General features: G+C 38.8%; 3 protein-coding genes across 3 annotated transcripts; all 3 read right to left on the reverse strand.

Moving 5' to 3' along the window:
- Positions 1–3646: 3646 nt before the first annotated feature.
- Positions 3647–25852, reverse strand: LOC145435102 (kelch-like protein 25). Its single transcript, XM_080312374.1, has 2 exons — positions 25364–25852; positions 3647–7319 (listed from the first exon to the last, which is right to left on the reverse strand). The coding sequence occupies exon 2, from the start codon at positions 6693–6695 to the stop codon at positions 4926–4928; it is 1770 nt and encodes a 589-aa protein (XP_080168500.1). The 5' UTR covers positions 6696–7319; positions 25364–25852; the 3' UTR covers positions 3647–4925.
- LOC145435118 (uncharacterized) lies at positions 14693–17994 on the reverse strand. Its single transcript, XM_080312391.1, has one exon. The coding sequence runs from the start codon at positions 16002–16004 to the stop codon at positions 14727–14729; it is 1278 nt and encodes a 425-aa protein (XP_080168517.1). The 5' UTR covers positions 16005–17994; the 3' UTR covers positions 14693–14726.
- LOC145435110 (kelch-like protein 24) lies at positions 20584–24005 on the reverse strand. Its single transcript, XM_080312383.1, has one exon. It carries the CDS (start codon positions 23599–23601, stop codon positions 21961–21963), a length of 1641 nt encoding a protein of 546 aa, XP_080168509.1. The 5' UTR covers positions 23602–24005; the 3' UTR covers positions 20584–21960.
- Positions 25853–26525: the final 673 nt, after the last annotated feature.

The following is a 26525-nucleotide window of genomic DNA, read 5'->3' on the forward strand; positions in this document are numbered from 1 at the left end:
ACACGTTTGGCATTTGAAATCTTTTATATCCAGATGGATGCGCATATGCCGATTCAAAGAACATTTTTGGTTAAATGAAAGGTCGCATCTCGCACATTTAAAATCGTTCACGCCATAATGGATGAACATGTGTCGCTGTAGGGATAGATTTTGACTAAAATATTTGCCACAGACTTCACACTCGAATTTCACACCAAAATGGATGATAGTGTGATTTTTCAAATACAGCAGTGTGGAGAACCATTTTCCACATATCTCACACTCATGTCTCTCATCGTTAGTGCGTGAATGGATGAGCAAGTGGTGTGCTAAACCTTCCCTTCGCTTGAACGATTTGCCGCATATTTCACACGAGAAATTATTCACATCCAAATGGATCGCCATATGCTTTCGCAAACCATCTTTCCTCCTATATAATGAGCCACATATGTCACACTTGAATTCTAAACCATCAGTGTGCATCCTCGAATGATTTCTTAGAGACTGTTGATGCTGGAAAAGTTTACCGCATACTTGGCATTCAAAGCTTTTTACAGCAGAGTGGACGGACATATGTGATTTCAAAGCTGTCTTTGAGCAGAACAACATTGCGCAAATTTTGCACTCAACTTTTTTGATAGCGGTTGCATTATGGACGATCTTATTATGCTTTCTCAAATCTTTCTTTGTGAAAAATGACCTTTCACAAATTTCACATTTGAAACTTTTAACGTCAAAATGGCGCAGCACGTGATTCTTCAAACCTCTCATTTCTTTTAGAACTTTACCGCAAATTTCGCATGTAAAATTTTTTGTACTCTAATGGAACTGCATGTGCTTTTTGAGATCATCTCTTTGTCCGAAGGGCAAATGACATGTTCGACAGGTCACAGTTTCTGTAGCAGAATGAAGCGGTAGGTACTGACTCAAATCTCATTTAGAGGACGATGCTTCGAAGCAAACTTCACATTTGAGTCGATTTGAGTCGAGTTGAAGATAAAATTGCTTCCGGCACTGCAATTACGTGTTCCTAGCTTCTATGAGTAATTTATCCGCAGGAATTATAGTTTTAATAGTGGATGTGAGATATTTATGAAGTCACGATCATGATCAACTCACACCACTGCCAAAAAATGCAATGAAACAGGCATGGTAGAGAAATACCGTCTTTGATGTGATGTAGAGCTGGCATTGTATTTTTGCAGTTGCAAGAAACGTACATATTTCAATTTTTCACATCATTCAAACTGCTGTGATATAATTATCAATGATACTTGAATACTCGACTCAGCGCCTGATGCTCGATTAGGAATGACAGGCGCTCGATTCAGAATCGGATCATTCAAGGACTAAATTTCGCTCAGCCATACTGACCAGGTATGTGACGGTACGAGAAATGCAAAAACGCTACAACGAAATCAATCCTAAATCATAAATGCAGTACTCAAGGCCATCATTAGTTCTTGTTTGCAAACAGCCGACTTTTGGGAGGAGCCAGCAAAAAAGGAATCCAAACCCACGTTCTGCAAGATCAGCGATGTAACCAATCATTTGCTGTGGCGAACGAAACAAATATTGGAAACCTTCCGGACATTCAATCTGAGCTTTTTGTATCTTTGTTCAAACAGAGTAATATTTTGATGGGCTCAAAATATCACGCGAGTCCAAAACTACCAAATCAAGAATAATGCGAAATGAAGGGTTAAATAGTTAAAATCATATGGACTTACGGATAGTGAATCGAAGAATGGAGGAAGAGCCATCCACACAAGTTTACAAAATCACAGATAACGGACGGAAAACTGAAGGCAGGAGCCATGCTTTTTCGCAAGTTGTATACAAAATCAGGGGCAAGCTATATGCAAAATCACGAATTTTAGAATTTGATCCGTTAACGTTTTGTGGCGTTACAAGATAATTGCCGCTGCATAGAATTCATGCATATTCAAGTCATGGCTATTCAAGTCCATCACAGTCCTCAACAAATTAGTTTTGGGATTGAACTCGAGGATACTTTTGCAGCGACTCGGCATCATTTCACCATGGGATCCACCACATACGTATATCTTTCCGCCAATGCAATAAGTACTTAAATTTGAACGCTCCAATTCGAGTTCTTGTACTGGAATTATCGTCCAAATACTTTCATCACTGGGTAGCAGAAAAATGTCGTTGACATACCCAGAGTTCACAGTTCTTCCACCAACAAGGTAGATGGCCTTATTATATGAACATGCACTTGCCATAGCTATCACAACCGGTAATGATGGTCCAACTGACCAAGTAGACGTTGAAAAGTTGAAACATTCCACATCCAGCGCAAAGGTGGTATGATATGCATCAAAACCACCAATTACATGAAGTTTATCCTGAGATATAGAGTAGGCAGACAAACACAATCTGGATTGCTTGTTGGGAAGCTTCGACCACTTGTTATTGATTGTGTCATATTGGGCCAAATGTTCAAGATATGAAAAATATAATATACCGGGCTTACGTGCAACTACAGTATCGTATCCAAAAAATGCAGGTTCAAGTTTTCTCCAGGGTGAATCATTTTCAAGAAAATTACGACAGTACAAATCCCACTTGTCATCAACGACATATATGTAGCAGTCCATCACAACTACCATGAGAAATGGCCTCAAACTAACTTCAGCATTGAAATGTCGCTGCTCTGTCAAAGACTCTCTGTCCATGTCAAACCACATAAGACGAGAAACATCCTCATTCACTATTATAATATTCGGAGTACAGTCACCTTTGTAATCACTGGCTTCTACATCTGACTTCTCCGGTAGTGACTTCATGATGTGCATCATGCATTCGGTGGATTTAGCAACAGTTGGTTGCTGAGATAAAAATTTACGATAGTAGACAGGGATTTTCTCCAGATCGATATACTTCAGTAATTCAAAAAGTTGATCAGCGCGATCCAGATCCTCATTCACCCAAATCAATGACGCTTTGCACTTAATAACATCCAACACATGCAAATCTTCAGAGCATATCAAATCCTCAAGGAAATCGAACTCAAGTTCCTTGAAATCAGCAGTTTTCATGATCGAATGAAAGTGATCACGAGCAAAACTTCTGCATGCTTGCTGTAATTGTTGACAGGAATACTTATCGGCAATACTTCTGGTGTCGAAAAACGAGTCCACGTCAAGATTTTGATCCAAGAAAAGCGACATTGCATCGCATACCTTATTAATTCCAAACAAATGCGCCACATACATTAGTTTTCCGTTTTTTGAATCAGAAAAGACGCTTGTCCCCGGTACATGATTTCAATGCAGGTCATCACACATTCAGGATCTACATGCTTTAAATCAACCATTCCCAACATGTTCTCTTTTGTGTCGTGATTGAGCATCTTAGCAAAATACTCAGAACTTGCGGCAATGACGCACTTGTGAACAGAGATCTCCTTTTCTCCCACTTTTATAATGAAGTCGCAATACTGTTGATTGATTCTGAACTCCTCAAATTTCGATAGAATGTCGAGGGCATGACCCGTCTTGCCAATATCCAGAAGATGCTTCATCCCAGTCGACGTGGTAGTTCCGAGTCAACTCAAAATATATAGCTAATTCAAAAACTTTGAGATAGGGCACCAAAATATGATTCTGTAAAATCATAAACATGGTCAGTACAGTCGTGTGCAAGGATGAGTTTCGTCATGAAGGCATATGAGCATATGAAATGCAAAATAGCTTGGACACAATACTTCCATCAGTTTCCTTACAAATGTAGATGAGAGAAACTATCTTCATATACGTCAGCGAAAAACAATATCTTTCGGCTATACAAATTTGAATATGAATGATCAGGTCACAGTAGATACTATTAGTTGCACAAATGATAACCTACAGAGCAATGCACATTCTGTGACTTGATGAAATCTGAGAAATGTCCATGCCTTGTTCTACGGCATATTATAACATTCAGGAATACACGGTTGATCCGAAATACAGAGAGTTTGCATAAAATTGCGCTAGCACTGAAAAGAAGGGCTTGACACAATGATTTGAGTACTCAAATCTGAATCGAGTAATAATGCTAATGATTCGGGACAAGTAGTGAGATACGTCGGTTCAAGTACTGAAATTACCTGTTCCTGGTCGCTATGTGTAATTTATCATCGGGAATTATAGTTTTAATAGTGGATATGGGAAAACTGTGAAGCGACATCTTGTTCAACTCACACCGTTGTCAGAATGGCATGGTGAAAAAAACATGTATAATCTTTAATGTGTTGTAGAGCTGGCAATGTATTTTTGTGGTCGCCTGAAACGAACATATTAGAATTTTTCACATCATTCATACTTCTGTGATATTATTATCAGTGATACTTGAATACTCGACTCGACAATAAATACTCGATTAAGCACCAAATCATTCCAGCACGGCACTCAATTTCCCCCTACTAAGAAGGCATGTGATGGTGCAAGGAATGCAAACCGCTGCATCGAGATCAATCCTAAACCTCAAATGCAGTGCTTTGGACTATCATTGGTTTTTGCTTGCCAGCGGCTGCATTTTAGGAGAAAGCCAACAGAAACGTAATCTAGACCCACGTTCTGCAAGATCTGCGGTGTAACCAATAATATGCTCTGGTGACCGAAACAAATATTGAACATCTTTCGGACATTTACCTTCAGTTTTTTGTGTCTTTGTTCCCACACAGAAACACTTTCATTGGCTTACAATATCATTTGAGTGCAACACGACAAAATCAAGGGGAATGCGAAAGTAAGGATGAAAAAAATTAATTAGATGGGCTTACGGATAGTGAGAAAGAGTCATGCACACAGTTTTACAAAACGACAGATCACAGACAGAAAACTAAAGGCAAGAGCTATGCTTTCTCACATGATGTATATAAAATCAGGGGCAAGCTATATGTAAAATCACAAATTTTTATTCGTGTACGTTTTGTGGCGTCACATGGTAATTGCTGCTGCATAGACTTCATGATTAAGAGATTTCAAGTCATGGCTATCCAAGTCTATCATCGTACTCAACAAATTAGTTTTGGGATTGAACTCGAGAATACTACTGCACGGCTGAAAATCATCACAGTATCCACCACATATGTATATCTTTCCGCCAATACAATAAGTACTTAACTTTGACCGCTCCAATTCGGGTTCTTTTACTGGAATTAACGTCCAAATACTTTCATCAAAGGGTAGACAAAGAATGTCGTTTACATACTCAGACTCAGACTGAGAGTCAGAGTCAAACTCAGAGTCAGAGTCAGAGTTCACAATTTTTCCGCCTAGAAGGTAGATGGTCTTATTATAGGTGCATGCACTTGCTTGAGCTCTCTTCGATGGTAATGATGGTCCAACTGACCAAGTAGATGTTGAAAAGTTGAAACATCTTACATCCCGCACAAAGTTTGCAAATAGATCATAACCACCAATTGCGTAAAGCTTATCCTGAGATATAGTGTAGGCAGACCAAACCACTTTAGGTTGCTTGTTGGGAAGCTTCGACCACTTGTTATTGACTGTGTCATATTGTGCCAAAAAGCGGTTCGGATAATCATTTGCTAAATAAAATTTACCTGATTTACATGCAACTACAATATAGTATCTTGGAAATGCACATCCAAGTTTTCTCCAAGGTGAATCATTTTCAAGAAAATTACGACGGTACAAATCATAATTGATATCAATGACATATATGTAGCAGTCCATCACAACTACTGCGTTGAATTTACTCATACTATCAGTATATTTGAAATGTCGCTGCTCGGTCAAGGACTTCCTGTCTATGTCAAACGACGTAAGACGTGAAACTTCCGGATTCGCCATTATAATACTAGGAGTACAGTCACCTTTGTAATCACTGGCTTCTAAATCTGATTTTTCTGGTAGTGACTTCATGATTTGCATCATGTATTCGGTGGATTTGGCAACAGTTGGCTGCTGAGATAAAAATTTACGATAGTAGACAGGGATTTTCTCCAGGTCGATGTGCTTCAATAAATCAAAAAGTTGATCGGCACGATCCAAGTCGTCATTGACCCAAATCATTGACGCTTTGCACTTGATAACATCCAACACATTCAAATCATCGGAGGAAATCAAATCCTCAAGGAAATCGAACTCAAGTTCCTTGAAAGCGGATGTTTTCATGATCGAATGAAAGTGATCCAGAGCAAAACTTCTGCATGCTTCCTGTAATTGTTGACAGAAATACTTATCAGCAATATACCTGGTATCGAAAAAGGAATCGACGTCAAGATTTTTCTCCAGTAAAAGGGACATAGCATCGCATACTTTATCAATTCCAAACAAATGCGCCACATACATTAGTTCTTCCGTTTTTCGAATAGGAAAATATGCTTGTCCAGTGTACATGATTTCAATGCAGGTCATCACACATTCAGGATCTACATGCTTTAAATCAACCTTTCCCAACATGTTTTCTTTTGTGTCGTGATTGAGCATCTTTGCAAAATACTCGGAACTTGCGGCAATGACGCACTTGTGAACAAAGATTTCCTTTTCTCCCGCTTTGATAATGAAGTCGCAATACTGTTGATTGATTCTGAACTCATTAAACTTCGATAGAAGGTCGAGGGCATGACCCGGTTTGCCAATATCCAGAAGATGTTCCATCACAGTTGACCAGTTTATAGCAAAAATATATACCTCACTCAAAAACTTTAGAATAATATCGGTAACTGTAACATCATACATATGGTGAAATTAGTTGTACTATATTTATGCAACGGTATCATCATATTCCTAACATATGGATAGGAAAGAAAATGCAACCCCACATTTTAGCAAAGAGTGATATCCTTGGGCTCAGGTGACAGATGATAGAAATAAATCAAAAAATTTAATGGTACAGGGCCAAGCCCATTTCTGGGTCTCAACAAAATCTACACAAAGCAACAAAACACAGACATGTACAGTGTACACGTACAGTGGACACAACACAATGGCCGAAAAGTACGTACCAAGTAACAGCCTAGCACCTGGAAAATGAATGCCAAATCGCATCGGAAAAACTTTTTAGCGTACGTAACAAAAACGTACCATAAAATTGTAGTTTGTGATGCTGAACCACAGTTTCAGGAGAACAAACTTATAGTACTTGAACAAGTTACACATTTTGAAAATCTTTCCAGCATCCACTAGCAAGTACTGACGAACACAATTAAGTTCAGTTCATCAGGAATTTTCATCAACTCAAAACACCAGAAGAGTGCGATACAATGAAAATATAGTGAGGTGTAGAAACGATTTGGAGTAGTCTTTGAAATCAGACACCCACCTGGGCCGGAGCAAAGTAAATGGAAGGCATGCACATGCACACTAAACGAAGAGCAAAAGAAGATAGTACAAAAAGACAAGAAACAAAATGAGGTGGCATGTGACGGAAGGCGAGATTGATATGTCACTTCATGGTCTGGTAGACTTGAGGACTGACTAGTGTTCAATAAGTAGAAATTGATTGTATTTCGACTTGAATATGGACTTGGACACGCTCTGGGAATGCCGGATAGCCGACGAGATGACGATTCGAATGCTCTAATCCAAACCATGTAACAAGTGTTACGATCTGAGGTGAGAAGTGACAGATGATTATTTTCTGAGTACGGTACTAAGATGGAACGCCCCTTTCCATGAAAAGGTATATCGTCAACGAGAGTTTGACGCTATTTTCTCAATGTGGAACCGTCAAAACCGAATTCACAGGATCCAAAACTCATAGCAGAGCTACGCAGGTTACTGTTGATTAAATTTCAGCTAAGTCATAATCAACCCACAGCAATATCACAAATTGAAATGAAATCCGCATGGTCACAAAATACCATATTATTTACCACCTAGGCCAGTGGTTTTCAACTGGTGGGGAATTCGATGGTTGGTTTCTGGTGGGGTATAGACACATTTGTAAACCGTAATATACAGGATGGTCTACCACACATGCGCGATTACCGTTACCAGTTATCTACTCTGGACTGTATGAATCAAAACTCATAAATTGAAAGTGTCCTCGAAGGACGCCTAAATGTCCTTCTAGTCAACACAATACTATCGGTTGACAGGTTCGGCGCCTATGGGACTACGTAATATTTTAGTTTCTAGTTCCACTTTAACTGACACCTCTTGAAAAACACAACTACTTGTGCAGAAATAATACTACAAAGACCTCATGCATCATCACAAAATAATTCCTGCCGAAAAGAGGTTGAGATCCAGAGACTTCACGTCTTGCCAATCGAATTCTATCAACGTATTCAACAAATTCGTCTTGGGGTTGAATTCGAGGATATTCGTGCATGGTCTGTTAGAAAAGAATCCACCGCATATGTATACCCTTCCGCCAACACAATAAGTCACAAAATATGAACGTTGCAAATTGGGAAGTGGGATTTGCGTCCAAATACATGCGTCATGGGGCAACAGAAGAATGTTGCTTCCATACACTGACTTGCCACTAAGTCCACCAAGAACGTAAATGCTCTTATTCAAGGTGCATGCAACTGCACCAGTTCTCTTATCCGGTAAGGATGGCCCGATTGACCAAGTGGATGTCGAAAAGCTGAAACATTCCACATCTTGCAGATAGTTATTCAGTTCATTAGAGCCTCCAATTACATAAAGCTTATGCTGGAAAATAGTGAAGGCAGACGAAAGAGTTCTATATTGCTTGCGGGGGAGCCTTGACCAATGGTTATTATTTACGTCATATTGAGCCAAACAGCAGCTCGGATATTTATTTGCTACATAAAATTTACCCGATTTACTGGCAACTACACTCCTGTAATATGGAAATGAACGTTCAAGTTCTTTCCAGGGCGAATCATTTTCGAGAAAATTACGATAGTACAGATCATACTTGAGATCAATAACATATATGTAGCATTCCATTACAACAACTGAGCCTGGTATATAATTGAATGGCCGTAGCTCAGTGACCGACTTTCTGTCTATGTCAAACCACATGAGACGAGAAAGATCAACATTCACCATCAAAATACCAGGAGTACAGCCACCTTTGTAATCACTGGCTTCTTCATATGATTTCTCCGGTAGTGATTTCATGACGTACGTCATGCATTCGGTGGATTTGGCGACAGATTGTTGCTGAGATAAAAATTTACGATATGAGATGGGTATTTTTTGCAGGTCAATATGCTGCAATAAGTCAAAAAGTTGATTGGATCGATCCAAGTTTTCGTTGAACCAAATCATCGCGGCTTTGCACTTGATCACATCCAACATCTTCAAATCTTCAGAGGAAATCAAATATTCCAGGAATTCGAAATCAACTTCCTTGAATTCGTCCCTTTTCATGATCGCGTGAAAGTTTTCATGAGCAAAACTTCTGCATGCTTGCTGTAATCGTTGACAGGAATACTTATCGGCAATATTTCTGGTGTCGAAAAACGAGTCCACGTCAAGATTTTCATCCAGGAAAAGTGACATTGCATCGCATGCTTTATTAATTCCAAACAAATGTGCCACGTACATTAGTTTTTCTGTTTTTCTAATCAGGAACGAAGCTTGTCCAGTGTACATGATTTCAATGCAGGTCATCACACATTCAGGATCTACATGCTTTAAATCAACCATTCCCAACATGTTCTCTTTTGTGTCGTGATTGAGCATCTTAGCAAAATACTCAGAACTTGCGGCAATGACGCACTTGTGAACAGAGATCTCCTTTTCTCCCACTTTTATAATGAAGTCACAATACCGTTGATTGATTCTAAACTCGTCAAATTTCGAGAGAAGGTCGAGGGCATGGCCGGTCTTGTCAATATTCAAAAGATGTTCCATCACAGCTCACCAGTTTAAAACCAAAATATATAGCTCACTAAAAAACTTTGGAATAAAACTGTAACCGTAACATCAGATACATGGTGAGTTTAGTTGTAGCATATTTATGCAACAGTATCATCATAGTCCTAACATAAAGATAGGAAAGAAAATGTAATCCCACATGTTAGCGAAGAGTGATATCCTTGGGCTTAGGTGACAGTAGATAGAATACTAAGGAAGAAATTGAATATTACAGGGCCAAGGACATGTTAGGGTCTTTAACACAATCTAAGAAGAAATACCTTCTTTATTCTACGGAAAGCAAAAAAACACAGACATTTACAGTGAACACAAATAGATGGAAGAAAAGTACCAACCAAGTAACAGCCAAACCGAATCACATCGGAAAAACTATTTAGCGTACGTAACAAAATCGTACTATAAAATTGCAATTTGTGATGCTGAACCACAGTTTTTGAAGAACCTACTTATAGTACTAAAAGAGTTACACTGTTTGAAAATTTTCTAGCATCCACTAACAAGTAGTGTCGAGTACAATTTAGTTCAGTTCATTAGGAATTTACCTCAATTCAAAACACCACAAGACTACGAAACAATGAAAAAAAGCAAGGTGTCGAAACGATTAGAAGTAGGCTAGTCTTTGATACCAGACAGTCACCCACCCAGGCCCAAGCAAAGAAAATGGATGACATGCACACTGAACGAAGAGTAAAGGAACATAATATAAAAAGACAAATGACAAAATAAGGTGGCATGTGACGGAAGACGAGATCGATACGTCAGGTCAGAGGTCATGATCTGGTACACCTGAGGGCTGGCTAGTGCTCAAACTGCTCATGCTCATTCAGTAGAAATTGATTATACTTGACTTGAATATCGATACACTTGGAGCTTTGGAGGCGGAGCCGTGCATTTTCACCGGAGCTCCACATGAAATCGTGTGACAATTAAACACACGAAGCGTGAAGAAAAAATTCACTACTATTTTAGTTTATTGTAATGTACGAAGATCTACTAAAAATGTGACTGGACCCTGGATCTGCCAATGCGTCGGAACTGATATTTTAGTCATCAACATCTCAAGTGTCGCAGCCAGACTTGTTATTTTTGGTTGGCCTTGCAAGTTCATAATCTGAGCAATTCATTTTCGATAATATAACAGGATTCCGATAATAAAATAGGAAATTATCTCGTGGGCCACTCAAAACCCTCTCGCACGCCACATTTGGCCCGCTGGCCGCGCGTTGGCCACCGCTGATATAGACAAACCCATTCGATAATTTTCAGAGCCGGAGCTGGAGCTAATGTATGAGGGAAGAAAGCTCAGGAGCCGGAGCTGGAGCAGTTAAAATTTACGCTGCTCCAAAGCCCTGCATGTAGGTCTACATGGAACATAGAGCGAGAAAAACAGAAATATAGTATGAAAATGCACAAGAAACAAACGGAAAGATGGTACGAAAATGGTCAAGCAACATAAATTGATGAGCACATGAAGCTACAGAGTTTTTTTGCCTTGATAACAAAACTTATTTATCGTGAAGATTTGAATGAATACTATGATCTTACATGCATATTGTATCTGCATTTCGACAGCTTTGCATACAACTTGGCTAAAATATATCTCTAGCAGTTTTACAGATCTTACAATTGACTTTAAAGAAAATGGTGGATGATCTTAATTCTAATAACTTTGAAGTTTGTGTTCATCCTTTCACTACCGATGTGGTGAAAGTGGAAATGCCCCAGTATATTTTGCTGGATTAGAAATAGAAGTAGCAATATCTAAGACATGTCAAAACAAAAATATATATGGATTGATTCAAATCTCGTGTATCAGGAACGATACCAGAAAAAAAGGGCCAAGATCAATTGCTTCGTACGTTCAATTAGACCTGTTAAGACTTGATGAAAATGAGTTTCTTTCGAATTGAGGCCTTCGATATCACCGAGGAGCTTTTAAAAAGTTTGAGTTGAACTAGACTTGAACTAGGAACACGGAACACTATGGTTTGTATTTGAGTCTCAACCATTTGTCTTTGAGCCGGACTAGGACTTGGCCTGGCGGTGAGTTTTAAATGACTCGACTTCACTCGAGCAAAATCTCTAAAAGTAATATTGACTTGTGACTTGACTACAACCCTAGACACAACACAGAAGAGTCTTCAAAAATAGAACACGTTGATAAATCCCTGCGGTTATTATGACAATTTCACTCACAAATGTGGAGCAACTGTAAAACTAAAACAATACAGAACTCACGGTAATCTGGTTTACGACATGAAGACAACGCCTTATCGGCATGTTTGAAAAGGAACATATTATCTAAATGTGGTGTTAAACTGTATGTTTTTTTTCTTTGTGGCTGAATTTGAGTTGCATATATCAACATTATCATCGCCATAGTTCTATGATGCAATAATAAGTGTTACTCGAATATACACATTCGATTCTCAATCTATTACTCAGGTAGCCTACTCGATTTTCCCAAGCTCTACTAACAATCATAGAACCGACTTCAAATTTTTCAAGCATCAGTATGATACATGTAGGAATACATGGAACACAGAGCGAGAAATACAGAAAGATGGTAGGAAAATGGTCAAGCAATATAAATTGACAGGCACATGTCGCTACAGAATTTGACTTGAACAATGACAAAACTGTAAATCCTAAATCAGCTGATAAAGAAGAGGGGAAGATTGAGAACCGTGGTATCAATAACAGCCTTGATGAAAGCTTGAATCGCTAATAAGACGTTGCCAGCATTTATCAATTGACGTCATACTTTGTAAAACGAGTGTTGATATGCAATGTTCTTTCCAATTCTCTACTTGTTGCTGAAAATTACCCCTGACGAGTGTCAGGCGTAAATATTCAGGTTCATTTCAATATGAATATACCATTTATTTGTATATTGAAGTTTTGTACCTCCAAGTTGCTCTTAAAAACTGTTAAACTAAGAAAATAACGAATTGACGGTGATCTGGTTTACGACATGAAGAAAACGCCTTACCTATACAACAGAGACCATAATGCAAAACAATAATGAAACAAAATACGGAAATGTCGAGAATGTCAAGCAGGCGCGTAGCCAGGGGGGGGGGGGGGGGGGTTCGGGGGTCGGAAACCCCGACTTTTGAAGCGCGAAACCCCTTCCATTTACGCGAAACCCCTCTCGATGCATTTCAATATTTCGTCGGTCGGTAGCACTAGCTAATTTGTAGCACGCTCTTGCGCAATGATATGACCGATACATATGATGGCCTTTTTCTCGCGTCTTCTCTCGTGTGCACAGTAGATGAGAGAGGGCTTTTTTTCACGTGCGTGCAAGGGAGACAAGGTCGTTATATCGTATAATGTAATCACAGTCACAGTGTAGCTACAACTCGTCGCGTCGCTTTTCCGAACGCGCGTAATTAGTATTAATAATATCAGATGTATTGCAGTATTCACCTCACTGGCGGCGCGTAATTCATAATTGTCGCGTGGTCCGCGATCTCATCAAGTCTAGAACTCTATTAGGTCTTTGCTTCAACAATTGGATGCCTAATCTCACGCATTCACCGATACACGGCAACGCAACTTTGATCTACAATTTGACGGCTTAATATCAACAAAGAACAAAGAAATAGCAACAGGTTATCTGAAGAACACTGTATTCGAACGGCATTCTTCAATCTACGCTAACATTTTTTTGCCAAAATCCTTTAACACAGCCAAGCCAGGCTTGCGCGCGGCCAATTGGCCGGGCCTATTGCAGATGCGGTTCTTCAAGCCAGTAGAACTAGGCTTGTTAGAGACGTGATAAATCAGGCTAGCAACGATTGCATCCAGCACGGCAAAAACTAACGAGAATCGATCTCGCTGAGATGATTGCGAAATTAAGTCATCGATTGGCGCGCGCTCGGCAATCGTTGCTAGCCTGATTTGTCACGTCTCTACCAAGCCTAGTTTTACTGGCTTGAAGAACCGCATCTGCAATAGGCCCGGTGCGAACTATACCATCGCCTGCACAATCGCATCTGCTTTGCCTGTCCCGCACTATATCATCGTTGGCTTACACAACAATCGCATCCGCAATATGCCTGATACGAAAGATATCATCGCTAGCCTAATAACGATCGCGTCTCAGGCCTAGCATGCTTTGGCTCCTATCTCTCGATGGATTGTATGCGGATTTGCGATTGTGATTAAAGAATGACATCGCTAAACTGAATGACATGGAATGTCCGCAATCGACCTCAAACATGTACGTGCGACGGTGCGTACATACTTGATTGATTTTCGCTAATACTTGAACATAACCATCGGAAGATGTGTGTCAATGCTTGAGTTATAAAAGATGAGAAAAGTTTGAAATTGAACCACCTGAAATCGGTGCCATTATAGAACAGATTCCATAACAACTCTGACATTTTGACTTGTGCAAATCGTCGCCGAGGTTACACGTAATATGCGTTGATATGCGCGTAATACGCGTTGAGAAAGCTCGCGTATTCAATTGTTCGCGAGAGATCAGGGACTCGCTAATTAACAGCACTTCCGGACACGTTGGCAAGCTTATCATACGCGTAAGTTCGTCAACGCGAGGCGATTGTATAATCGTCATTTACGCATTACTTAACCCTAATGAATTTGATGCTATAAAAATCGAAACCCCGCCCTCTTCATTTCAAACCCCTCCCATATTTTTCGGCTGGCTACGCGCCTGATGTCAAGAGACATCCATCCTGCAAATTGCATGCAAGTTAGCACATTCCAAATGCTAAGTCCAGTATATGACCCGAAAATATCATCCATAATATTTAATTTAGAAAAGCATGCAGATTCTCCATGACATGCCAATTCACATGACAATGAACGTCAAGTAACGATTAATTCAGGTATATTGAAGTGGTAAAAAATAAAGTAATCGTTACATACTCAAAGTTACTTTGTGTCAAAATGGACCTGCATGTGGTTCCTCAAACAAGAACTCCTGACAAATAACCTGCCGCATATTTCACACCCAAAATCTTTCACGTCCAAATGGCTCTTGATATGTTGCCTCAGAGAATGTTTTTGAACAAACGCTTGACCACACGTTTCGCACTTGAAATCTTTCATATTCAGATGGATACGCATATGCCTATTCAGAGAACACTTTTGGTTAAATGAAAGGTCGCATCGCTCGCATTTAAAAGATTTCACGCCATAATGGATGAGCATGTGTCGCTGTAGGGATTGCTTTTGACTAAAACGTTTGCCACAGATTTCACACTCGAATTTCACATCAAAATGGATGAAAGTGTGTTTTGCCAGATACAGCAGGGTGGTGAACGATTTTCCACATGTCTCACACTCATGTCTCTCATCTTTAGTATGCGAATGGATGAGTATGTGGCGCGCTAAATCCGGTCCTCGCTTGAACGATTTGCCGCATATTTCACACGAAAAATTGTTCACATCCAAATGGATCGCCATATGTCTTTCCAAGCTACTCTCCATGCTATATAATGAGCCACATATTTCACATTTGAACTCTATACCATCAGTGTGCATCCTCGAATGACTTCTCAGACAATTTTTCTGTCGGAAAAGTTTACCGCATACTTGGCATTCAAAGCTTTTGGCAGAATGGATGAGCATATGTGATTCCAAAGACGTCTTTGAGCAGACTAATTTAGCGCAAATTTCGCACTCGTACTTTTTGATACTGGTAACTGTATGGATGATCCTATGGTTTCTCAAATCTTTTTTTGTGAAGAATGATCTTTCACAAACTTCACATTTGAAACTTTTAACGTCAAAATGGTGCACCATGTGATTCTTCAAACCTCTCATTTCTTTTAGAATTTTGCCGCAAATTTCACACGTGAAATTTTTAGTGCTGTAATGGAACTGCATGTGCTTTTTCAGATCATCTCTTCGTCCGAAGGGCAGAGCACAAGTTCGACAGGTCACAGTTTCTGCACCAGAATGGAGCAGTAGGTGATGACTCAAATTCCATTTAGAGGACAATGATTTGAAACAAAGTCCACATTGCAAAGGCTTCACACCAGCGTGTATCAGAGAGTGCTGACTTAAACGGTATTTACTGGCCAAAGATTTATAACAAAGTTCACATTTGAAAAGGCTCACCGTACGAGTGTGAATCAGCAAGTGCTTTTCCAAATCACTTTTTGTGCTGTAGAATTGACCGCAAACGTCACATTCGTGGTACGGCATTGCGGAATGAATATACAGTGTTCCTTGTGACTTTCTTTCCAGACTTGCCACAAATTTGACAAAGCGTCTCTAACTGTGCTCCTCTATGGACTTGCTGCGTGTCTTGTATTTACAGCTACCGCCAATCGTTCAAATTCTCAAGTCAGTCAAGGATTAATAATTCGAGGTATTGACAAACGACTATGGACGCAGAGCTGCAGCAGAGATATGCCAACTCTTTTATTTTTATTCAGCAATCTAAAAATAGTAAGCAGATCCATTAATAAAATTGTGTATATTTTGCAATGTTGGGATCAAGTCACTACCTTCGAGTCACGAGTCATTTCGATTCATTGCACATTTTGATTCAAGTCAAGTCACTTGATTTTTGGTGAGTCAAGTCGAGTCAAGTCGAGTCAAGTCACGAGTCAAGTCACAATTCAAGTTTCATATTGCCTTTTCTAAGTATGAGGAATGATTACGTCATTGCATTTCACTAGCTGTCTGATAGACAGGTTGAGTGGTCATCAATTCTGAATCAATGAACGAATATAGAGTTAAATATAAGGCAAAAAAGCGCTGTATCGCTCACATATACGTACAGCACAGCGTCAGTTTATAGTTATTAGTCACCAGCGAAAATAGAGAAAAGAATTGATAACATGCAATAGACATTGCCGATTTACAAATTGATATAATACAATTCGAATCTGCACCAGTGGTTGAGGACTATATAAACTATATTCGAATTCAATTTCAACCAAACAATAGGTTTGGTTAGGGTAAGAACAGAAAACAGAAATAGACATTTTGCTAATAAATTACTTTAATATGCTAGTTTACGACCCCGAAAGCTGTAAGTTCCGATCACTTCGTTTGCGATCAATTTATTTGTGAGAGAATAATGGAGAATCAGTGCAACGCACGATCATTGAATGCTTGATCATTCTTACGGGTTACACCAGCATTTCGCGAACGATTCGATCATATGCAAGATACAGTGATTTTTATCAACACCGATTACTTGATGACTTGAAATTGACTCGTGAATTTTGCTCCGAGTCACAAGTCAATCCACATTTCTGATGTGCCGAGTAAAGTCAAGTCATTCCAGCAAAGTGACTCGAGTCAAGTCAAGTCATTCGAAAAAGGTGACTCGAGTCAAGTCATGGCTCGAGTCATCACAACACTGATATTTTGTTTGTGGAAACCGACTGCAGCAGTGATAAAAAGATATTTATATATAAGGCTGACATTACAAAGATGATATTTCAATTAGAATTGACTGTAAAAGTGCAGTGTGACTTTTTCTATCTCGTCAAAAAATGGTCAAAACACATCATTGGGTGCCAAGAAGTTGACAAAGCTCAAAGTTTTCTCTGTGACGTCTTTAGTTTTAAAGACCCTTATTCTGAATAAATTAAAATGCTTGTGCATTGAAAACAAGGACTATCGTCACATTTATATTTTATGTTGTGAAGCGGTGTTCAATACGTGAGAGATAAATGTAGTCACTATATCGATCAACATATCACAAAACAAGCATGCACAACTGCACATGAACATTTGGGGTTTCGGCGAAGTCTAAGTAAAAGTCCATAATTTAATCTACAGTGTAATAAATTGCAGGAATACACAGATGATCCTAAATACAGAAAATTCACTTGAAATTGAGCTAATACTGACAATAAGCGCTGGACACCATGATTCGAGTACTCAAAATTTTAATCGGGCAATAATTATAACGATTAGAGACGAGTAGTGAGATTAAGTTGTTTCCAAGTACTGAAAGTACGTGTTCCTGGCCACTATGAGTAATTTATCAACGGGAATTATGGTTTTTATATTGGATATGAGATATCCGTGGAGTCATGATCAACCCACACCACTGTCAAAATGTACAATGAAATAGGTATGGTAGGAAAAATACCATATATTGTTTAATGTGATGTGGAACTGGCACTGTATTTTGTGGTCGCAACAAGCTTACATATTTCATTTTTCCACATCATTCATACTGCTGTGACATCATTACCAGCGATACTTGAATACTCGACTCGATGTCCAATACTCGATTTAGGATCCAATCATTCAAGTATTGAAATTTGCCAAGCCCTACTGACAAGGCCTGTGACATTATGAGGAATGCAACATCGAAATCAACTCTAAACCAGTGTTGTAATGACTTGAGTCATGATTCGAGTCAAGTCCGACCCAAGTCGTGATTTTTGGTGACTTGACCGAACTCGAATCATTTTTTCGAATGGTTGAAATGACTCGACTCAGTTTTTCTGTTGCCTCGACTTGTACTTGAACCAAGTCATATGGCTCGAGACCAGGACAGACACGACAGACATATCATTGTAACATAGAAGAATAAAGTTACCACATTATTGGTATTTCATATGTAAGTCTCGATACTCCGGAAATTGGGCCACAAACTGTTAAAACAAAAGAGAATTACTATATTATGAGTGTAAGCCATTCTTTATCACTCGAGACTCAAGTCACAACACTATGACTCGGATTAGACCCTCTACCAGCTGTCTTGGCCTCGGACTTGACTCGATCGTGAATTGAAAATGACTCGACTTGACTGGAGTAAAAACTATAAAAGTGAGACTGACCTGTGACTCGGAACCTTGTGATATGGTTTCAACCCTACCTCAAACCTCAAATGCAGTGCTTCGGACAATAATTGGTTTTGTTTGCCAGCGGCTGGATTTTGGGAGAAAGCCAGCAGAAAAGTAATCCAGACCCAGATTACGTAAGATCAGCGGTGTAACCAATGACTTGCTGTAGCGACCATAAAAAATATTGAAACCTTTCACACATTTAAATTATGCTTTTCGTCTTTTTTATCCCACTCAGTAACATTTTGATTGGCTCAAAGTAACACGTGAGCGCAACACTACAAAATTGAGGGAAATTGGAAAGGAAGGAACACGAAGTCTAAATCAGCTGGGCTTACAGATAGTGAGAAAGCGTCATGAACACAGTTTTATAAAACAACGGGTAACAGACAAAAAACTAAAGAAAAGATCCATGCTTTCTCGCAAGATGTATAAAACCCAACGCAAGATGTGTGCAAAATCACTAATTTTAAAAATTTGATCCGTTAACGTTTTGTGGCATCACAAGATGATTGCCGAAGCATGGATTCTATTATTCAGATATTCCGGGTCATCACTATGGAAGTCTATCAACGTACTCAACAAATTAGTTTTCGGATTGAACTCGAGGATATCATCGCAGAGCATTTCATCATTGTATCCACCACATATGTATATCTTTCCGAGAATAAAATGAGTTTTGAAATCCATTCGCTTCCATCCAGGCTTTTGAACTGGAATTATCGTCCACATACTTTCAGCACTGGGTAGCCAAAGAATGTCGGTTGCATACATACAGTTCACAGTTTTTCCGCCAAGAAGGTAGATGGCCTTATTCAATGTACATGCACTTGCATCAGTTCTCTCAACTGGCAATGATGGTCCATGCGACCAAGTAGATGCTGAAAAGTTGAAACATTACACATCCAGCACAAATTTTGATGAAAATATATCAAAACCACCAATTGCGTAAAGCTCGTCCTTAGATATCGTGAAGGCAGACGCATCCACAATGGATTGCTTGTTAGGAAGCTTCGACCACTTGTTATTGATAGTGTCATATTGGGCCAAAGACTCGATCCGATTATGACTTGCTAAATAAAATTACCCTGATTTACGTGCAACTACTTCACCGTATCGGTATTCTGGTAATGGACGTTCAAGTTTTATCCAGGGTGAATCATGTTCAAGAAAATTACGACGGTAGAAATCAGAATTGGTATCAATGACATATATGTAGCAGTCCATCACAACTATCGCGTTAAATCGTGTCATACTATCGTTATAATTGAAACGACGCTGCTCGATCAAAGACATTCTGTCCATGTCAAACCACATAAAACGTTTCACTTTTCCGTTCGTCATTATAATGCCAGGTGTGCAGTCACCTTTGTAATCACTGGCTTCTACATCTGATTTCTCAGGTAGTGACTTCATGATGTACATCATGCATTCGGTAGATTTGGCAACAGTAAGTTGCTGAGATAAAAATTTACGATAGTAGGTAGGAATTTTTTCCAGGTTCATTACATCATAAAGTTGATTGGATCGATCCAAGTTGTCGTTGAAACAAATCATAGAGGCTTTGCACTTGATAACATCCAACACATTCAAATCTTCAGAGGAAACAAATACTCCATGAAATCGAACTCAAGTTCTTTGACATAGGCCGTTTTCATGATCAAATGAAAGTGATCGCGAGCAAAATTTCTGCATTCTTGCTGTAATTGTTGACAAAATTACTTATCAGCAATATGTCAAGATCTTTCTCCAGAAAAAGTGAAATGGCATCGCATACTCCATTAATTCCAAACAATTGCGCCACAAACATTAGTTTTTCCGTTTTTCGAATCAGAAAAGAAGCTTGTCCAGTGTATACATGATTTCAATGCAGGTCCAGAAGATGCTCCATCACAGTCGACTAGTTCCGAGTCAACCCAAAATATGTAGCTAATTCTAGCACTTTGAGATAGGACACCAAATTCCGATTCTGAAAAATCATACACATGGACAGTACAGTCGTGTGCAAGAACGAGTTTGGTCTTGAAGGTATACGAATATTGGCCTGAATCGAAATTGAAAATAGCTTGGACAGTATATTTCAACAATACTTTCATCATTTTCCTTACAATTGAATACGAGAGAAAGTATATTCAAAGATGTCAGCGGAAAACAATATCTTAAGGCTTTATAAATTTGAACATGAGTGATCGGGTCACAGTAGATACTATTAGTTGCACAAATGAAAACGTACAGAGCAATGCACATTCTGTGATTGATGAAATCTAAGAAATGTCAATGCCTTGTTGTGAGGTATGTAATAAAATTCAGGAATACACAGTTGATCCAAAATAGAGAAATTTGAATAAAATTTGGCTAGCACAGAAAATAACGGCTGAACGCAATGATTGGAGTACTCAAATCGTAATCGAGTATTAATTATATTGATTTGAGTCGAGTTGAAGATAAAATTATTTCCAGCATTGAAATTACGTGTTCCTAGCCCCTATGAGTAACTTATCAGCAGGAATTATAGTTTTAATAGTGGATGTGAGATATTTATGAAGTCACGATCATGATCAACTCACACCACTGCCAAAAAATGCAATGAAACAGGCATGGTAGAAAAATACCGTCTTTGATGTGATGTAGAGATGGCATTGTATTTTTGCAGTTGCAAGAAACGTACATATTTCAATTTTTCACATCATTCAAACTGCTGTGATATAATTATCAATGATACGTGAATACTCGACTCAGCGCCTGATGCACGATTCAGAATGACAGGCGCTCGATTCAGAATCGGATCATTCCAGGACTAAATTTCGTTCAGCCATACTGACCAGGTATGTGAAGGTACGAGAAATGCAAAAACGCTACAACGAAATCAATCCTAAATCATAAATGAAGTACTCAAGGCCATCATTAGTTCTTGTTTGCAAACAGCTGGATTTTGGGAGGAGCCAGCAAAAAAGGAATCCAAACCCACGTTCTGCAAGATCAGCGATGTAACTAATCATTTTCTGTGGCGAACGAAACAAATATTGAAAACCTTCCGGACATTTAATCTGAGCTTTTTGTATCTTTATTCATACAGAGTAACATTTTGATGGGCTCAAAATATCACACGAGTCCAAAACTACCAAATCAAGAGTAATGCGAAATGAAGGGTTAAATAGTAAAAATCATATGGACTTACGGATAGTGAATCGAAGAGCCATCCACACAAGTTTACAAAATCACAGATAACGGACGGAAAACTGAAGGCAGGAGCCATGCTTTCTCGCAAGTTGTATACAAAATCAGGGGCAAGCTATATGCAAAATCACGAATTTAAGAATTTGATCCGTTAACGTTTTGTGGCGTTACAAGATAATTGCCGCTGCGTAGACTTCATGCATATTCAAGTCATGGCTATTCAAGTCCATCACAGTCCTCAACAAATTAGTTTTGGGATTGAACTCGAGGATACTTTTGCAGCGACTCGGCATCATTTCACCACGGGAATCACCACATACGTATATCTTTCCGCCAATGCAATAAGTACTTAAATTTGAACGCTCCAATTCAGGTTCTTGTACTGGAATTATCGTCCAAATACTTTCATCACTGGGTAGCAGAAAAATGTCGTTGACATACTCATATTTCACAGTCATTCCACCAAGAAGGTAGATGGTCTTATTATATGAACATGCACTTGCATTAGCTCTCTCAACTGGTAATGATGGTCCAGCTGACCAAGTAAATGTTGAAAAGTTGAAACAATCCACATCCAGAGCAAAGTTTCCAAGATATGAATCAAAACCACCAATTGCATGAAGTTTATCCTGAGATATAGTGTAGGCAGACAAACACAATCTGGATTGCTTGTTGGGAAGCTTCGACCACTTGTTATTGATTGTGTCATATTGGGCCAAAGACTCAAGACATGTAAAATATAATATACCGGGCTTACGTGCAACTACAGTATGGTATCCAAAAAATGCAGGTTCAAGTTTTCTCCAGGGTGAATCATTTTCAAGAAAATTACGACAGTACAAATCCCACTTGTCATCAACGACATATATGTAGCAGTCCATCACAACTACCATGAAAAATGGCCTCAAACTAACTTCAGCATTGAAATGTCGCTGCTCTGTCAAAGACTCTCTGTCCATGTCAAACCACATAAGACGAGAACCATCCTCATTCACTATTATAATATTCGGAGTACAGTCACCTTTGTAATCACTGGCTTCTACATCTGACTTCTCCGGTAGTGACTTCATGATGTGCATCATGCATTCGGTGGATTTAGCAACAGTTGGTTGCTGAGATAAAAATTTACGATAGTAGACAGGGATTTTCTCCAGGTCGATATACTTCAGTAATTCAAAAAGTTGATCAGCGCGATCCAGATCCTCATTCACCCAAATCAATGACGCTTTGCACTTAATAACATCCAACACATGCAAATCTTCAGAGCATATCAAATCCTCAAGGAAATCGAACTCAAGTTCCTTGAAATCAGCAGTTTTCATGATCGAATGAAAGTGATCACGAGCAAAACTTCTGCATGCTTGCTGTAATTGTTGACAGGAATATTTATCGGCAATACTTCTGGTGTCGAAAAACGAGTCCACGTCAAGATTTTGATCCAAGAAAAGCGACATTGCATCGCATACCTTATTAATTCCAAACAAATGCGCCACATACATTAGTTTTTCTGTTTTTCTAATCAGAAAAGACGCTTGTCCCCGGTACATGATTTCAATGCAGGTCATCACACATTCAGGATCTACATGCTTTAAATCAACCATTCCCAACATGTTCTCTTTTGTGTCGTGATTGAGCATCTTAGCAAAATACTCAGAACTTGCGGCAATGACGCACTTGTGAACAGAGATCTCCTTTTCTCCCACTTTTATAATGAAGTCGCAATACTGTTGATTGATTCTGAACTCATCAAATTTCGATAGAAGGTCGAGGGCATGGCCCGACTTGCCAATATCCAGAAGATGTTCCATCACAGTTGACTAGTTTATAGCCAAAATATATACCTCACTCAAAAACTTTAGAATAATATCTGTAGCCTAACTGTAACATCATACACAAGGTGAGATTAGCAGTGTTGGGATCAAGTCACCACCTTCGAGTCACGAGTCATTGCATATTTTGACTCGAGTCAAGTCAAGTTAATCGATTTTCAAAGGTGACTTGAGTCAAGTCAAGTCACTTGAATGTTGGAGGTGACTCGAGTCAAGTCGTGTCAAGTCAAGTCAAGTCACAATTCAAGTCAAGTCGCCTTTTCGAAGTATGAGGCATGATTATGTCATTGCATTTTGCTAGCTGTCTGAAATACAGATTAAGTGGTCATTATTCTGAACTGATGAACGAATATAAATATATACGCAAGATGGTGCTGTATCGCTCACGTATACGTACAGCTGTTGAACTACGTAAGTAATTGCATAGCCTCAGTTTATAGTTACCAGCCAAAATAGAGAATAGAGAGACGAATTGTTAAGATGGAATACATTACCAATGTATACATATTGATATGATACGATTCGAATCGACTCCAATAATTGAGTAAACTATATTTCAATTCATTTTCAATAAAACAAGAGGTTTGGTTAAGGTAAGAACAGGGAACAGAAATATATATTTTACTATTCAATTACTTTACTACTTGTTCACGACAACATAAGTTGTTAACTTCGAACATTTCTTTTGTGGTCAATTTATTTGTGAGTGAACAATGTGAACAACTCAGTAAAACGCACCATAATTAAATGATTGGTCGCTCTCACGGTTTACACCAGCGTTTCGCGAACAATCTGAACATATGCAAGATTCATTGATTTTTATCGACACCGATAATGTTATGACTTGAAATTGACTCGTGAATTTTTCACCGAGTCATGAGTCAATCAACATTTCTGATATGCCAAGTTAAGTCAAGTCATTTTAGCAAAGTGAGCGGAGTTAAGTCAAGTCATAGGAAAAAGGTTCGACTCGAGTCATACCAACACTGGTGATTAGTTGTACTTTCGGTATCATCATATTCGGAAGAAAATGGAATCCCACATGTCATCGATGAATATTATAGGGCAAAGCACATTTTTGGGTCCCAACAAAATCTGAGAAGAAATCCCTTCTTTATTCTACAGAAAGCCAATAAAACACAGACATGTACAGTGGACACCAAACGATGGCAAAAAGGTACCTACATAGTAACAGGCAAGCCAAATCGTATGGGAAAACTTTTTACAGTAAGTAACAAAAACGTACTATAAAATTGTAGTTAAAGAGCTTCTTGGAGGTACAGAACTTCAATATACAATTGAATAGTATATTCATAGTGAAATGAACCCGAATATTTTCGGCTGACACTCCTCAGGGGTAATCGTCAGCAACTAGTAGAGAAATGGAAAGAACATCGTATATCAACAATCGTATCACAAAATATGACATGACATGACATATGACACCAGCATGAAAGAGAGAGCGTTCAATGTACTATTTTAGTTTGTGATGCTGAACTATAGTGTCAGGAGAACCGACTTATAGTACTTGAACGAGTTACACATTTTGAAAATCTTTCCAGCATCCACTAACAAGTAGTGCCGAGCACAATTTTGTTCAGTTCATCAAGAATTTTCATCAATTCAAAACACCACAAGACTGCGATGCAATGAAAAAGAGGAAGGTCTCGATACGATTTGGTGTAGTCTTTGAAATCAGACACCTACCCAGGCCTAGGCAAAGTAAAGGGAAGGCATGCACACTGAACGAAGAGCAAAAGAAGATAATACAAAAAGACGAGCGAAAAAATGAGGTGGCATGTGACGGAATGCGAGATCAATATGTCAGGTCATGGTCTGGTACACATGAAGGCTGACTAGTATTCATTAAGTAGAAATTGATTGTATTTCGACTTGAATATGGACACACTCGAGGAATGTTGGATTGCAGACTTGATGATTCAAGTGCTCTAATCCAAACCCTGTAAAAAATGTTATGATCCGAGTCGAGAAGTGGCAGACGATTAATTTTCGAGTACTGAGATCATACATCGTTTTGCATTAAAGAATATATCATTAACGACATTTAGAGTGACGATGCTATTTTCTCAACGTAGAAGCGTCAAAACCGGATTCGCAGCACCTAAAACTCATAGCACAGAGCCACGCAGGTTGCTGGTGATTAAATTTCCGCCAAGTCATGATCAACCCACAGCATTGTCACAAAGTGAAAAAACACTAAATTATCTATATGAGGTGTAAAACTGCCCTTATTTTTGTGGCTGCATTATAGGTAGCCTACATGAACATTACCGATGATTATAGTTCTATGATGAAATATTAGGTGATACTTGAATATACACCTGGTGCGCAATCTATTAACTCAGGTACCAAGCCCTACTAACAAGCGTAGAACAAACTTCAAAATTTTTAAGCATGGGTATTATACATGTAGGCCTTCATGGAACATAGAGCGAGAAATATAGAAATGTAGTATGAAAATACACAAGAAACAAACAGAAAGATAGTATGAAAATGGGCATGTAATGAAAATTGATGAGCACATGACGCTACACAGTTGGCTTGCTTGATAATTAAACTTGCTTATCGTGAAGATTTAAATGAATACTGTGATCCTACATGAATCTGTTATCTTTATTTCGACAAATTTCCATATACCTCAGCCAAAAGATATCTCTTGCAGTTTTACAGATCTTGCAATTGAATTTAAAGAAAAGGGTTCATGTACCAATACTTAATGTTAATAACTGTGAAGTTTATGCTCATCGTTTCACTACCAATGTGGTGAAAGTAGAAATGGAATTACCGCTGTATATTTTGCTGAATTACAAATAGAAGTAGCAATATCCATTATCCAAGACATGTCAAAACAAAAAATGACTGATGACACAACCAGGGTCGTG

Source organism: Botryllus schlosseri, chromosome 3 (assembly GCF_051294905.1).
Source record: "Botryllus schlosseri isolate E-star chromosome 3, Bs_hap1, whole genome shotgun sequence".
Classification (NCBI taxonomy): Eukaryota; Metazoa; Chordata; class Ascidiacea; order Stolidobranchia; family Styelidae; genus Botryllus; species Botryllus schlosseri.

Excerpts from the sequence above, each read along its gene's own strand:
- LOC145435102 (XM_080312374.1), bottom strand. The coding sequence starts at position 6,695 with ATGTATGATGTTACAGTTACCGATATTATTCTAAAGTTTTTGAGTGAG.
- LOC145435110 (XM_080312383.1), bottom strand. The coding sequence starts at position 23,601 with ATGGAACATCTTCTGGATATTGGCAAGTCGGGCCATGCCCTCGACCTT.
- LOC145435118 (XM_080312391.1), bottom strand. The coding sequence starts at position 16,004 with ATGCCGTACCACGAATGTGACGTTTGCGGTCAATTCTACAGCACAAAA.